Consider the following 14,559-nt stretch of genomic DNA (forward strand, 5'->3'; position numbering starts at 1 on the left):
CATACATTCCATCCATTCCTGCGGAATCTTCCCAGTTCTAAGACTCATATTAAATATCCTGATCAAAGGAATGGCCAGTTCAGCTGAACACTCTTTTAGCACACGTGCTGATATTCCATCAGTTCCTATTGCTGTATTCTTATTCAGTTTCTGCAACAGCTCTAATACCTCGGCCTCACACCCCTGCGTTTCTTCATCTGGTGAAGAGGTAACTGTGAGCTCAATGTTGCGTTCACCAGGTTAATAGCTTTTAAAGAAATGGGCACTCATTAACTTAACAATCTCTTCTGCATCTGTATCCCTCACGGCATCTGTATTTAGAAGAGTTATTCTTTCATATGAATTCTTTCTTTTACTTGCAGCATATCAATAGAATTCTTTTGGGTTGACTTTAGCACGTAGAGCCAGTTTCTTTTCATAATCAGACTTTGCTTTCCGTTCAACGGTTGTGACTATTCTAGCCTGCTGCTTATAACGTTCATAACGGACGTCATCCTTATTCTAACGTTATTCCTTCCACATCGTCCTTTTCTTACGAATCTCTTGCTTAATAAGATTACGCATCCATTTGATTCCTACTGTATGTATTCTTCGAACTCTCGGGACACATTCTGATATCACATCATTTAAGTAAAATATTGTTTATATACTTCCCATGTATTGTCGATATTCCTTCCATCCAGCAATCGATCTCGCTCCACTGAACACTGAATTCAGTATACTCCTCAGTTGGTCATAATTTTCTGCTTTGTAGTTCAGCATGTAATCTTTTCTGAATGGATCATTCAGATATATATGATGTGTGTGTGTGTGTGTGTGTGTGTGTGTGTGTGTGTGTGTGTGTGTGTGTGTGTGTGTGTGTGTGTGTGTGTGTGTGTGTGTGTGTGTGTGTGTGTTACACACACACACACCTTTATTGAGGTGAAAAAAAGTAAAGGATTGCTCATCATAGGCCTAGAGTAGTTATTACAGGGGAGCAAGAGAGCCTAATAGTGTTAGGATAAAAAAAGACAGTAGATAGCATGAGAGAGAGAGAGAAAAGGCCTGAGCTCTTTTATATCATCATATAGCCAAAGGCTATCAGTTTTCCTTTTTCACCAATATCATATAGATGAACAACCAAAATACCAATTGAAACTAAAGCACAAAGATGGCCGATCCCCAGGTGGTTAGCTCCATCTGGGTTAACCGCCTTGAGTTGGCCTTCTCTGCCTGGGATTGCTCTCCAATCATCCCCGCAATTGGCTATAAGACTACATTGAATTAAGAGGATAGAACTATTTAAGAATCTCTCATAGCAAGAATAAACAGAATTTTATCCCTCCCCCTGGTGAATATTGCATAATGTGGGTGGTCTCACCATCTACTCATAAATTTGATATCTCCTAGAATTATTCTTTCCAAATACAAACAACGTCTGACTGAACAATAAAATTTCCACAATACAATATTATAAAGCATTTGAATGTCATATTGCTGGTTTGCAAATCCATGTTTTTCTAACCTTCAATAAATGGTATTTTATTTCATTAATTATAAAAATCAAAATTCTCTTCCCATTGCTGACAGGTGGTGGGTATTGAAAAAAAATAACCTGCTCTGTTGTAAGCAGTGGCATGTCGAACACATTACATAATCTGTTCCAAATACGCAGAGCAAGAGGGCAGTTGTAGAATGCATGTTCTACTGTTTCCAATTGGTAACAGATGTCACAGATTCGATCTCCGATGTTAAAGTACCTCTATTTGATGGCATTAATTGGAATGTGGCCATATGCAATTCACCAAGCAAGATCCCTCCTGTTAGGGTATCCTTGGAACTTCAATAAGTTTTGAAACAAAGTGTTGTTGTCAGTACCCAATTGTGGAAGTTCGTGGCAAGAGAGATTAAAGATATCTTTATACCAAATTTTACTTTTTTTTAATGGAAAGGATGTCAATTCCGAAGTGTTTTAGCAGTCTCAGCGTTAAGCACAGAGTGTTGTAGCATTCAGGAACAATCTCAAATTTTGGACCTTTATAATCATTAACTTCAAACCCGGGAAGATGAAAACCCAAGTAGTACCGGAGAAGGTCTGCACATGTGTGATTAGTTTGCAATATTTTATGGAATTTTGAAGCTGCATTGCTTAAATAGCAGAATTTTAAGACTGGAAATCCAAATCCTCCATGCTTCGTTGATAGTTGAAGAAATTCCTTTTTAACTTCTTGGTATCGGCTAGACCAAACAAATTACAGAGGTTTACTATAGAATTGCTTTTCATCAGTTTCTGTGATGTCTGTAATATTATGCAATTGAGCAGGGAGGATTGTGGTTTTGAGTACTATGGCTTTTGAAGAAAAGGAGAGTGCCCCTATTTTCCAGTCTTCTAACATTTCCAAGTTCTTGTATATAAGTTCTTGGACTGGTAATATTGGGTAAGTGGAGAAGGGGATTCCAAGTATAATGAGGGGTTCTCTCTCTCTCTTTAGGGTTAATTCAAAAGAAAAGCCTCCAAGATCTCACTTTCCATAAACTTCAATTTTGTTTTGTCTGCATTAATAATTAATCTGCTGCTTTTGCTGAATATTTTTCCAAAATACCAAAAAATATATACAGTATTTGAATCATTATCCTTCAAAGTTCTGGCCACATATCATAGGCATATGCTAACCACATCATAGGCATATGCTAATACCTTATTTTCCTTTTTAGTTGAAGGAACACTGTAATTCCTCGCACCGCATTGGTATTGAGAGGGCAACCTTGCTTGACTCCTTTTTGAATTTTTACTGGGTCTAGCAGGAACCCATTAACTAGGAGGCGGGTGGTTGAATTGGCATAGGCTCCTATGATAAAAGATAGCAGTTTTTTACCTACACCAATTTGGTGGAGGATGAGGAACAGAAAGGGATGCTGGACATTATCGAATGCTTGAGTAAGGTCTACTGATAGCGCTGCCAACGACTGCTTTTTCGTGTTAACTAAGAAGATTAGATCACCTATCAGAAATAGATTAAATTCTACTGCTCGACCTGGTACTCCATACACCTGTGTGCTTTAATTATGTATTTTATTCCCACGTTGAGCCTGTTATTGATAATGCGGAAAATATCTTGTGGTCAGTATTAGATAGAGAAATAGGTCTCCAGCTGCTGATTAAGGTGTGATCGCTATTAGGTTTAGGAATGAGGACTGTATGGTTTGCTACAAATTCACTTGGTGTGTGTCTCCTGATGAGAGAAAGGAATTTAATATTATATCTGGAATGGGAAGAATAAAATCCAAGGCCACACGATAAACTTCTATTCCTAGACCATCAGGTCCTGGGTATTTTCTTGTCTGGCATTCTGTATTGGCTGTGGTAACTTCAAATGCTGTAATGGGGCTGTCAAGCCCATCTTGGACATGAACAGGAAAGTCATTAATGTTCCAAGAGTTATAATTTCCAACAGTTCTATTGTCTTCAAACATGTTTTTGTAGTGTTTTTGAAAGGAGTCAAGGATGTCTTGAATGGTGGACATGTTTTCTCCATCAACACAGATTTGAGTGATAGTCCTTTCTTTGCGACATTTTGTAAATTGTCTATTGAAGAAGGCCGCTGAAAGGCTACCTGCTAAGTGCTGTTGTATACTTATCTTAAAATTTCTTTCTTCTACTTGTTTCTTCCTTTCCAGTTCTATCTCTATGTTAATGTTTCTAATGATGTTGCTACATTCTACACCATTGCATTGGTTTGCTACAAACCAGCTTCTCTCTTTATCAACTTTCAACACAGATCTTTCAACTTTTTTCATTTCTAGGAAAGCCTGTTCCTTTCCCCATGCCATCATTTTCTGCTTTACTGCTTGTTTGTCTCTTCAGTGGGAGCCAGACCCGGATGAGATACCAAGGTTGAATAATGCAGGTCTTATATATCTGATATACAAGTAGACAAAAGGTGCTTGACCTTATTAATACAAATCTCTAGATGAGAGAAAGATGTAGGAAGTTTTTTACCTTGGTGTAAAATACGTTAAAGATACCAAGAAAGATTATACTTGGTTTTAATCCTTTTCCCAAGTAAGCAAAACAAAGTTTTGCGCGTGAAATATATTCACGTCTGAGTTACTTGTATATAGAGGCTAATGACTTCATATCACTTCCCTTATACACGCCTGAAAGGGGCGTGTACAGTATAATGACACCAAAGGTAAAAAACTTCCTACATCTTTCTCTCATCCAGAGATTTGTATTAATAAGGTCAAGCATCATTTGTCTACTTGTATATCAGATATATATGACTTCTTCATTACTTCAACCTTGGTATCTCATCCGGGTATGGCTCCCACTGAAGAGACCTCGATAAAGGTCGAAACCAGTCTGGGTAGTGGTCCCTCCCATTATGCATTGCATTATACACGCCTGAGAGGGGGAGGTGCTTTGCATTATAGGATACATACTAAGGAAAGCGATATAACGTTATTAGCTTCTACGTATAAGTAGCTCAGACGATAATATATTTCACGTGCAAAACTTTGTTTTGCTTACTTGGAAAAAGGATTGAAACCAAGAATAAAATGTCTTGTTATCTTTAACATGTATATATATATAAAGATTAAAAGAATAAAGAAGAATAAAAGAAGAATAAATATTCTTAGGCTTTGATAACAAATATTTGAGTAAAATAAATAAAACAACGTGGACCGAAATGAAAACCAATCAGCAGATGAGAGAAGAATTACACTTCCATATTTCAGTAATAACAAGAATCAAAGAAAACAGGTACAATGGTATGAACATTTACAGAATGCCTACTAAAAGATTTCCTGAAATTCTCCAAAATAAATGTAAAAGGAAAGATACCTCTGAAGCTATAGAAAGAAATGGATATAAGACATCAATAAATTTAAATAACTTGGCTGCAGGAAAGCTCTTATACATGGTAGACTCAATCCACCTTAGGCGGATGGAGAAGATAATTATGAATATTAATTAGTATTAGAAATGTGATAAGGCTGAAGTTGTCTGTTGTGTTCTCGTCTTTTCTTCTTACTCGTTGGTAGAAATAAATTAAATTTTCGACAATGAGATGAGATAAGAATTGCACTGCCATACTTCAATAGACCACCTGCACACCCACTTTCAAAGATTTGTGTGTTTATAAGTAAACGTAGCTCAGTCGATAATACGATGCCCTTTGGATGGAATGATCTAGGTTCAAATACCGTTCATGACGCAAAAAAACTTCATCCGAACTTTTCAAGCGTGAGTTAAACGGCGTATGGATGAGGGAGATTTTTACTCTGAAACTTGGTTTGTCGCACTGTAAACAGCCCAAATCGATACGGAATGCACCCTATTAAAAGCTTTCCAGGTAGAAAGACCTAAAAATGAATGAATAGAAAACATTAAGAATCTTATAGAAATGTAAATAACATATATAATTAAGACGCGTTTCTATGTACAGCCATAAATGAAACATTCCAACACACCAATGTCATGTTTGGAAAATGCAAGAGGAGCAGAAAGAGAAGTCGATTTCATAAGTTTGAGGTGCGCAGTAAATTAATGTTGGCGAGCAGCTATTGTGGTTCGCACAGTTTCGGGTGAAAATGAGGCTAATTCAGCAGAGCATTCATTGTCTATGGAGTGACAATAAAAGAGACATTTGGCAGAAACTGAATGTCTGTGGTGAGAGTGAGAGAACAATCGGAATGATTCTTTGAGCACGGTATCATCATCATTTAATTTCATGCCCTATTTTGAATAGCATTAAACAATCTTTGCAATTTACCGTAACATCCCAAATGCATGAGCACTGGGCCCGATTTGAGCAGATTTGGAATTTATCCTACATGTAGCTGTTATGTAGGAGATAAAGCAGTGTACATCAAGGTTTTGGAAAACGTGGTGAACAAATACAGCTCAGTGTTTGGCATAAACACGTCGGCTATAAAATAACACGGGTTGTGTTTTATGGCTGATATGATGTGTTTTGCCAGTAGGACTGGATGATCAGGTCAGAGCCAGAAAAGAATTTGATTATGTTTGTATATCTGAATGTTATAGGTGACAATATGTTATGGGTGATTTTCATAACAATTTAAGGTCTGTTTAACCCGGTGGAAATGGGGTTTGCATCCATCGCACTAGGACAGCCTGAAGAAGACACTATAAGTTCTATATTAGTTGCCGATCCATCTTCACCCAATACCTGAGTTTGTCGATCTCTGGCGCAGTTAAGCGGGTTTTTCCCCATAAAAGCGGTCCGTAAACTCAAGAGGATCGACGGTATTACTAAGATTATTTTAAGCACTAATATATTGTGTTAGAGTTAGGGACCACGAGTTGGTGACTTTTGCCTTCTACTCTTCATTGAATGCTATGAAAATTATTGATGGTCTTGGGCGAATTATCTCAGAGTGGCTAATGGAGGAGTTTGGCTGATGCTCAGGCTTCACAACTTAGATAAGGCTAAAGAACTAAAGCTACTCCATGTGAATAAAAGGTGTTAGGTGATTTATTATTTCTATTATTATTATTTTGCATTCATAGATTTAATCACCTTATCCGCGATGCGGTTGCTGTTAAGTAATAGAAAGCCTCGCAAGGTAAAAGAGAAGGGAAGGAATAAGCAAGAATTGTTATTTTGGAATGAATTAGATGTAAGCATGTTTCCATGTGCAGTAGGGTTGATGCCAGTGGAGTGAGAAATGTTTAAGAGTCAACATAGGTCAAGTGTTTGTTGTGGGGCCAGTCGAAGAGATACTGTCAAGACTCGATACAGTTCTTGTGTCCACGTTATTCAGAATTCTGACTTTCTGGAATAAAATTAGTTCTTGGTAGATTAGACATACTTCGCCTTTGTCGTTCATACAAGAATTTGAAGAAAGGAAATGCCAAAAGGTCAGTCTTGTCTTTGGGTGATGTTCCAATAGTAGATGTTTGTGAAAGCGGTAGTAAAGTAGGAGGACAAACATTTCCTCTCATGTCCTTAGAGGGAGTGACTAGAACGCTAGAATGTCATCAAAGTAGGAAGCACGTATGTGGCATTTGACTCTTTCAAAATCATGTTTAGATTTCTTATTGTGTTTTTTGCATTTGTTGCAGGCTGATTGTTACACTGAAGTTTCAGTCTTATTCCATTTACTATAGAGCCATTCTTGATATTCTGATCTTTTTTCATGGACCCTCTTGATATATTTATTAGAGAATCAATAGAGGTTGATATTTTGAAATTTTGGGTTGAAAATGAGATGTGAAGTTCCTTTTCAGCGAGCATTATTTCTTTTAATTCAATCTGAACAGGTACTTTGATCAGGAAAATTGAAGTAGTAATTTTGAAATGGAAACAATTCAGAGAGGTCACCCCCGTTTGCACCCTTGGATACGCAACTTGGATAACATTGTTGTCCGATTTATCAAGAAAGTACTAAAATTCACAGGTCATTTGTAAGTGGGATTTCTTGAGAAGAGGTTAAGAGTGTTGTCAGAAAGTTAAACGTTGTTTGTTATTGTGTTTAGATGGGTGGACTCTCTGTGTTACGTTATTGTTAATGGCAAATACAAAGTAATTCTTGCCTGCTTCATCAGCAAGAGACAGAGTGGGAATCCAATTTGAGCAGAAAACAGAACCCAATGTGACCTCTGGACTCTGAATTCTCGGTGGAAGATGATCTCATTGTTTCCGTGTTTTATTTTCAAAAAATCAAGTTTTAGACATAGCTAATCGAAGAGGTCCATGAGTATTTGAATTTCGATAAGATCAACAACACCAAATGAGTGCAGTAAGGTTTAATAAAGAAAATTTGAGCCAAAACAATTTAAACAGTAGGGCTCGATGTTTTTCATTCCCTGACTTGGAATATCTTTTCTTATTAATATACAAGTGCAGTATTCTGACAGAAGAAACTGTCCAAGATGTATTTGGAAAGTTGTTTTTTTTCGAGCTCACTCACCAGCTAAGGTTTCGTTAGGAATAAGTTTGATTAGGATAACTGTAGGCAATGGGACACATCGTTTGTATTGCTGTTGAGGCTGAGAATTTTGAGAAAGTGGATATGAAAAAGAACTCTCTTTGCTGTTTATTTTTTTAACGATTTTCAAATATATATATATATATATTTATATATATATATATATATATTTATTTATTTATTTATTTATTTATTTATTTATTTATTTATTTTAAAATTCTTTTGTAGTAAATTTTGTATCCTCAGTAAAATCATATTATATTAGATTACCTTGATGAAAAACGAGAAGTAGAATTAAATAGATAGTAGCGTGTGTTAGAAGTGGAAGATGCATAAAAAGGGACCCCGTTTCCTCTCCGAGTGAGGCTCGACAGTTGCCCCTGCTTACCGCGATACTTGGACTCTTTTCAGGTACAAACTGGTAGAAGAAGTGGCAGCAGGAGTTTTCACTAGCTAATTAGGAAGCAGCGAACTTGCCCGAGTATGATTCATTGCCCTCATGTTCGTTCCCATGATGTAATATCCATTTACTGCTGTACCCCCCAAGTCAAAGAGGGTCTGTGTCTCTTACATGTCGTTTCCTTGCCCTGAAGACAAAACATGAAGGCAGGACACTTAATGACTCCAATATGCAAAGCAATGGTGATGATTCATCAGGTAATAAAACACATCTACTATCAACTTGGAGTGTAGATAGCATATATTCCAAGTAGAGTTCGACAAGTAGTTGAAAGGTGACTTTGTAATATCTAGCGCATCATCGTTGGATATTCCAGTTTGTGGTTACATTATTTAAGCAGAGAATGTGACATGACTGCAGGAATCTTTATGTAGCGCATCGAGTGACCCCTAGAAATTCATTATATTAAATAAATAAAATAATGAATGAGGCCTGTAGAAGTGGAGTTTCATTGTTTGCACCAGGAGAGAAGAAAGCAATTCTTCCTAGTGTGAATCTGACTAAAAGAGCTTCTAATCCCTTCTTATTTTCCTCAAATAGTCGATGTTGGGAAAACTGTTTTTTTTTTCTTTAGGAAACTAAGGTTTTTGCATGTAAACGTAAGATAATCGACGGTGGAACACGTTTTCTCACACAATTACATCCTGCGTTTAACAGCGAGATGCAAAACTTATCAGAGTCTCTTCATTGGATGCTGTTTATAATTTAGAAGTGGTGATCGTTGAGTGCCTGTGTAGCTCAGCATAAGTGGCGTGTGCCGTCCATGACGCTAGACCGCCAAAAAGAAGAGCATCACAAGTTCTATTGTAATCGCCGACTACAGGAACTTTTAATAAGCTTAATAAGCTTTTCTGACCGGTTCCCAAGTTTCTCCATCTCTGCCATGGGCCAGCGAGTTTTTTCTACTAGAAACTCTGCTCTTTCCTCCTATAAACTCAAGAAAATCTACCGTGGGGCCCACAAACTTTTCAGACATTAACACATCATGTTAGGATTACGGACCACGAGATAGCGGCACTTGTCAGTCGCATCTCTTCGCTAGTCTTAGACCAGCTATATCTGATTGCTACTGGTGGAGATTGAACTTTCCCATCAGTCTCTAAAAGTTAGATAGTGCTAAAAACACCTTGCCTATGCCCTATGAGGGAATAAAACACGTTGGCTGTTTTTGATAGTTTTAAACCAGCTATCTCTTATTGGCTACGGGTGGAGATTGAATTTCCCCTCAATCTCCAAATGCTGTAGAAAAAATAAATTAAAATATTGTATCATAGTGTTTGTACCTTTTGTGTTAGATATACTTTTATGCACAAACCGAGCACTTTTATTTGTGTATGATAGCAATCCATAGTGTTCTATAGACACCTCTTGGTGTCCCGATTTCACCTCTCCAATCCACGTTCTCAACTAATCAAATTAAATTGAAAAAATATTTTTTTAATTGACACACACAAATTTTAGATTAGAGAAAAATCCATTCGGAAGTTGCAGCCAGGTGATAAGAACGGTGATGCGAACCTTGACGACAAATAATCAGTGAATTTGCTATGGAAGCATCTATGACTGATTCTGATGCAGAACTAAATTTTTCAAGAGTTCTTCAGTTGTAATACTTACTATGTTGGTTAAATTGAAATATATCAGAATTCTTTAATCTAGAAAGAGAGAATGGAACTGAAGTTAAACTGTTGATCAACACTTCCACAAGAGACCAGGACTAAGATAAAAAAAAATGAATAAATAAATCAGCTATCGCCTTTTATTCACTTATAGGGAAGGCGAGGCCATTTAACCATATCTAACTTTCCGAGGGTGAGTGAGAAGAGCCAATCAGAGACAGCTTGCCAAGATTATCACTAATTATAAACGGCATCCAGTGAAGACACTGGTGACAAGCGCCACCAACCTGTGGTCCCTAATCATAATACTATGTATTTATTGTCTGAGTCAGTGTGGGTTCTATAGTCTTTTTCTTGCGTTTACATCGAAAACCCTAGCTTCCGGGAGAAGAAAAAAAAACGTTTTCCCGTCAGAGATCAACTAAATTGTGAATCGGTCGAAGAAAGCTTAAACAATATTCCTCTGGTCAGATACCATAATTGAACCTAGGTCTTTCTTTGGGCTGCCAATGACCATGCAGTGCAAACGCCACTTCCACACAGGTACATAGGCTTTTTATTTGAATAATAGAAAGAAACGTATGTGTGTATATTTAATCATAACACGAAGAATTGAATGTTGAATGCTTTAGTGATAAATTCGAATAAATTGTGGTAATAATAAAAGGAAGTTCAAAAATGTAATAAATATTTGTTGCTCATCGACCTTAGACTTGTTAAGCACCGTCGCCACTACCGTACCTCTAAAATTAAAGAAAGGATCCTCTGGCATTTCAGAATTACTTGATAGGTAGCTGTGTTCATGAAGCTCGCTAGTATGAGTCCTAATATATGATGTAGGTTAAGTAAACTTACTTCTAGAGAGCGTTCTTGCCCATCTTCTGGAGCCATCTAGGAAAATTCTTCAAATCGTATACACGTTTTCTAATACAGTTGTATTAATACCTATAAATTCACTCGTATGCCACAGTAACTAAATTTTTAATTTTGATGATGTCTTTGCAGTCTGGAGAGACATGGAACAATAAACTGTACTCATTTCTAAATAATATCAAGCACGTACACCCACCCATCAAATTCATTCTAGAAAAGGAATCATCGTAAGGTATTTCCTTCCACGATTTACACATCCAACATAATCAGAAGGGTTCCATTTCCACATTGTTTTATAGAAAACTAACTTTTTCAGCTCGTTATATCCAGAACACAACGACTCACCATCCATCTTAAAATTATGGCATCATAAAATCTTTGGTATGTAGAGCACACACACATTTTGTTCTTCTGAAGAATCTCTAAAACAAGAATTGGAAATTATTTAAAGATACAGCCTTATTAAATGGATATAATCCAACAAATCAAAAAATGATTAGCCACCCTCCCAAACATCAACTTAGACTAGTAGAAGTCCACAGGATTCCTGGACCATACATCAAACGCGTCTCTGAACGTTTGTCAAAAATTTTGAAGAAATACCAACTCGCTGCTACCTCTAAACCAATAAACCAAATTCAGAGTTAATTACCACTGATGCTACTTGGCGTATACAAAGTGCCATGTTCTTGTAACTTTCTTACTATGGACAAACAAGATCTGTAAATAAACGCATCTCTGAACATGAAGACCACATACGTCTTATCAAACTTCACAAATCTGATGTCGCACAACACGGAGTTGAAAATGCCAACCACAGGATCTAATAGCAACAGACCATGCTACTACATCGATCCTCATATAAACATGAACGGTTGTATAAAAAAAAAATTGCTGAAGCCTTAGGGCACAGACCCAATCTTAACCTTAACGACTGCCTCACTGTCCCAAAAGTTTGGAAAATTATTATCCTGAACTGCACAAAATAAATTTATCAGTTATATTTTAATTTAATTTAATTACAGCCCAATAGTATTTAGTGCTTCAACACACTATATAGAGGGATTCCAATGTTAGCATGCGCACTAATGTGTTTTTTGAATTTAATTCCTATTGTTGTTTAATAACTGTACTGATGATGTCTTATGGTACTTAAGAGGAAATATTTACATATTATTAAAACGTTAATTACTGTGGCATACGTGTGGATTTATAGTTATGAATACTTCACAGGTTTCTCTATATAACGGTTGTATTAAGCATTGTCAATACTCGTGCCAGTATCTTGATTTGTTCCATTTTAATTGATAACGTATTTATTTTATTTTAAATATTTATCACTTGTTTATTATTATCATATGAGTAATTTATTGATTATGTTATTTTGTATTTTATTCAGGGTGCTACTGGGTTTATGGTCTAAGTCTCCCTGATTTTGACAATCCTAAAAATGAAAACTATTGCGCCAAAACAGTGTACTATTTCTCTTTCTGGCTTCTCAACTCAACTTTTATTGCAATTGGTGTAGTGATTTTAATTGGCCTTTGTGTATATTGTTGTTGTGCTATATATAATACGAAAAATTGAACAATTTTGTTACTATACCAAATTGAGTTTAGACTAATATGTAATGCTTCGTAATTTTCAATTTTTATTGCTGAACTCAAGAAGTGTTTTCTCGTTATGATGATTTCGGCCAATCAGTAAATATATATATATATAAAAGATCAATCTCAAGCTATCAATTGATCACAAAATAAGATTGTGTAATGAATAGAAATAATAAACGTCAATACTGTAGAACTAAAAATATTGGCATAAATAATTACCGAAGTATTTTACACGCGAAATTTGCAGACAATAAAATACTAGTGGTAGTGGCTCTAGATGATAGATAAAGTAGTGGAGAAGGTGAGTTGTGTACAGTAAAGTACTCTGCATCAAAGGACCCTGAACTCCTTAATGGTGTGAAGTAAAGTAATAGCAACTCTTAGTAAGGGAATACCGTGAATATTCCCTTAAAATCACAAGTAGAAATCTTTTTACGCGAGATTTTTCCGTCATTAATTTTGTATTTAATAGTAATAGTAATTTTTTGCTGGCTTTGTGTCTAGCCAGTATGTACATACTCTATATAAAATGGGAAAATGAATGTTTTGTTGTGTAGTGAAAAGACTCATATGTTGTGATGTGATACCAAACGTTTTCAGTAATATTAAATATAAAATCATTCCTTATTGAAAACAAGGCCACTTTAGTCCTGTGGAAGTGGCAGTTGAATCCACAGCTGTAGGCCACCTGGAGAAAGATGTTCTCACTTCGACTCGCGTCCCTGACTACAGGAGCGTTTTCTAACCCTTTCGTCGACCAGTTCCCAGTTTAGTCGATCTTTTGCATGCACAGTCGATTTTTTCCCATTAATTTCTCGTCCCTTAGGTCGCTTATCCTAACATAGAAGGCAGCACTTTTCTACACTTCTTCAATGGGTATTGTTTATAATTGGTGATACTGCTGATTGAGTTAACTCTACAAGTATAAATTGAACTGTATCCTCGGTCTTCATTAATTAGATATGGTTAAAAATGCCTAATCTACCCATATAGGGGAAAAAACCTTTATATTAAAATATGAGCGCTCATCTTTTCATTCTTAGCTGAAATTTTCGCGACTTTATACCTAAAGAAAGACAGGAAAAGTTTACCCTCCAAATGAAATAATGCTGAGCTAAGGAACTGTTACTGGCCAATGAATGACATTAAAGTGACTGATTATAATTTTTGATTTGCATAGCTAATCACATCTTTGCCTGGCAAAACGATCCCGTATATAAAATAATATAAAATGCGTCTATAAAAGAAATACGTTTATCCAACTGGCCATAGAAAAACACAAATATACAGTTGTGTTTTCCTAGACCTAAGCAGACAAAGTGTTCTTTGCACCTTTGCTCGCTTTCACTCAACACATGCCCACAGTAATCAGTGCCACTCATCGAACGACTGTTAGTAATAAGCTTTTGAAAAATCAAAACCAATATGCTCATCTCACAACAAAACATACACAAAATTCGACATTTAACCTACATTTGTCAACTAAACACATATGTCGAACACTAAGAAAACTGCATTAGAACCTGAGGTGTTAAGGTTGGGTAAACCGGTTGCATTGAACTCTCGTTGTTACTTTTGTGCAGTAGAATTGCAATGGAGGATATAACACTGAATCTTTCTGCTTCTAGTGTTGATTGTCACACTCTAGTTAATAAAGTGATCGATAACAAATGTATTGTGATTAATTACTTGGTTAATTGATAATTAACGATTGTACATATTCACTGATTATCAAAATGTTACTTCAGCAGCCACAACCCACTTTTAAATAAATCCGCTAACGCTTTTATTCCGAAATGGAGTTGTCAAAACAGGTATAGGTATTGGGCAGTTAATCGACATGGGTGTTGATCAAAATTATTAACCCAGCATTATGAAAAATTTTATTGGCGTCCAGAGAGGAGAAATGACAGACAATTATGCATTCTACTGGTCTCTTACCCCAACACTATCTATTATTGTCTGAAATAGCATGACTTCTAAAGTCGATTTTCTTGAATAAAAGTTGAAAAACGGGAGTTTCAGGTCATTGATTAACTAACTCGGTAACCGATTGAAG

General features: G+C 36.2%; 1 protein-coding gene across 5 annotated transcripts in view; it reads left to right on the forward strand.

Moving 5' to 3' along the window:
- Positions 1–12,581, forward strand: part of LOC150104763 (transmembrane protein 272-like) — a 30,188-nt gene extending 17,607 nt beyond the window's left edge. For 4 of the 5 annotated variants that reach the window (XM_090395938.1, XM_090395940.1, XM_090395939.1 and 1 more), the window contains one exon: positions 12,290–12,581. In XM_090395938.1, the coding sequence (XP_090252064.1) occupies positions 12,290–12,477 (188 nt within the window). In that variant the 3' untranslated portion in view covers positions 12,478–12,581. The remainder of the gene's footprint in view (positions 1–12,289) is intronic. The other variant, XM_090395942.1, reaches the window with a different exon arrangement.
- Positions 12,582–14,559: the final 1,978 nt, after the last annotated feature.

The sequence above is a fragment of the Typopeltis vanoorti genome, chromosome 7 (genome assembly GCF_054136105.1).
Source record: "Typopeltis vanoorti isolate ZY-2024b chromosome 7, IOZ_Tvanoo_1.0, whole genome shotgun sequence".
Lineage (NCBI taxonomy): Eukaryota > Metazoa > Arthropoda > Arachnida > Uropygi > Thelyphonidae > Typopeltis > Typopeltis vanoorti.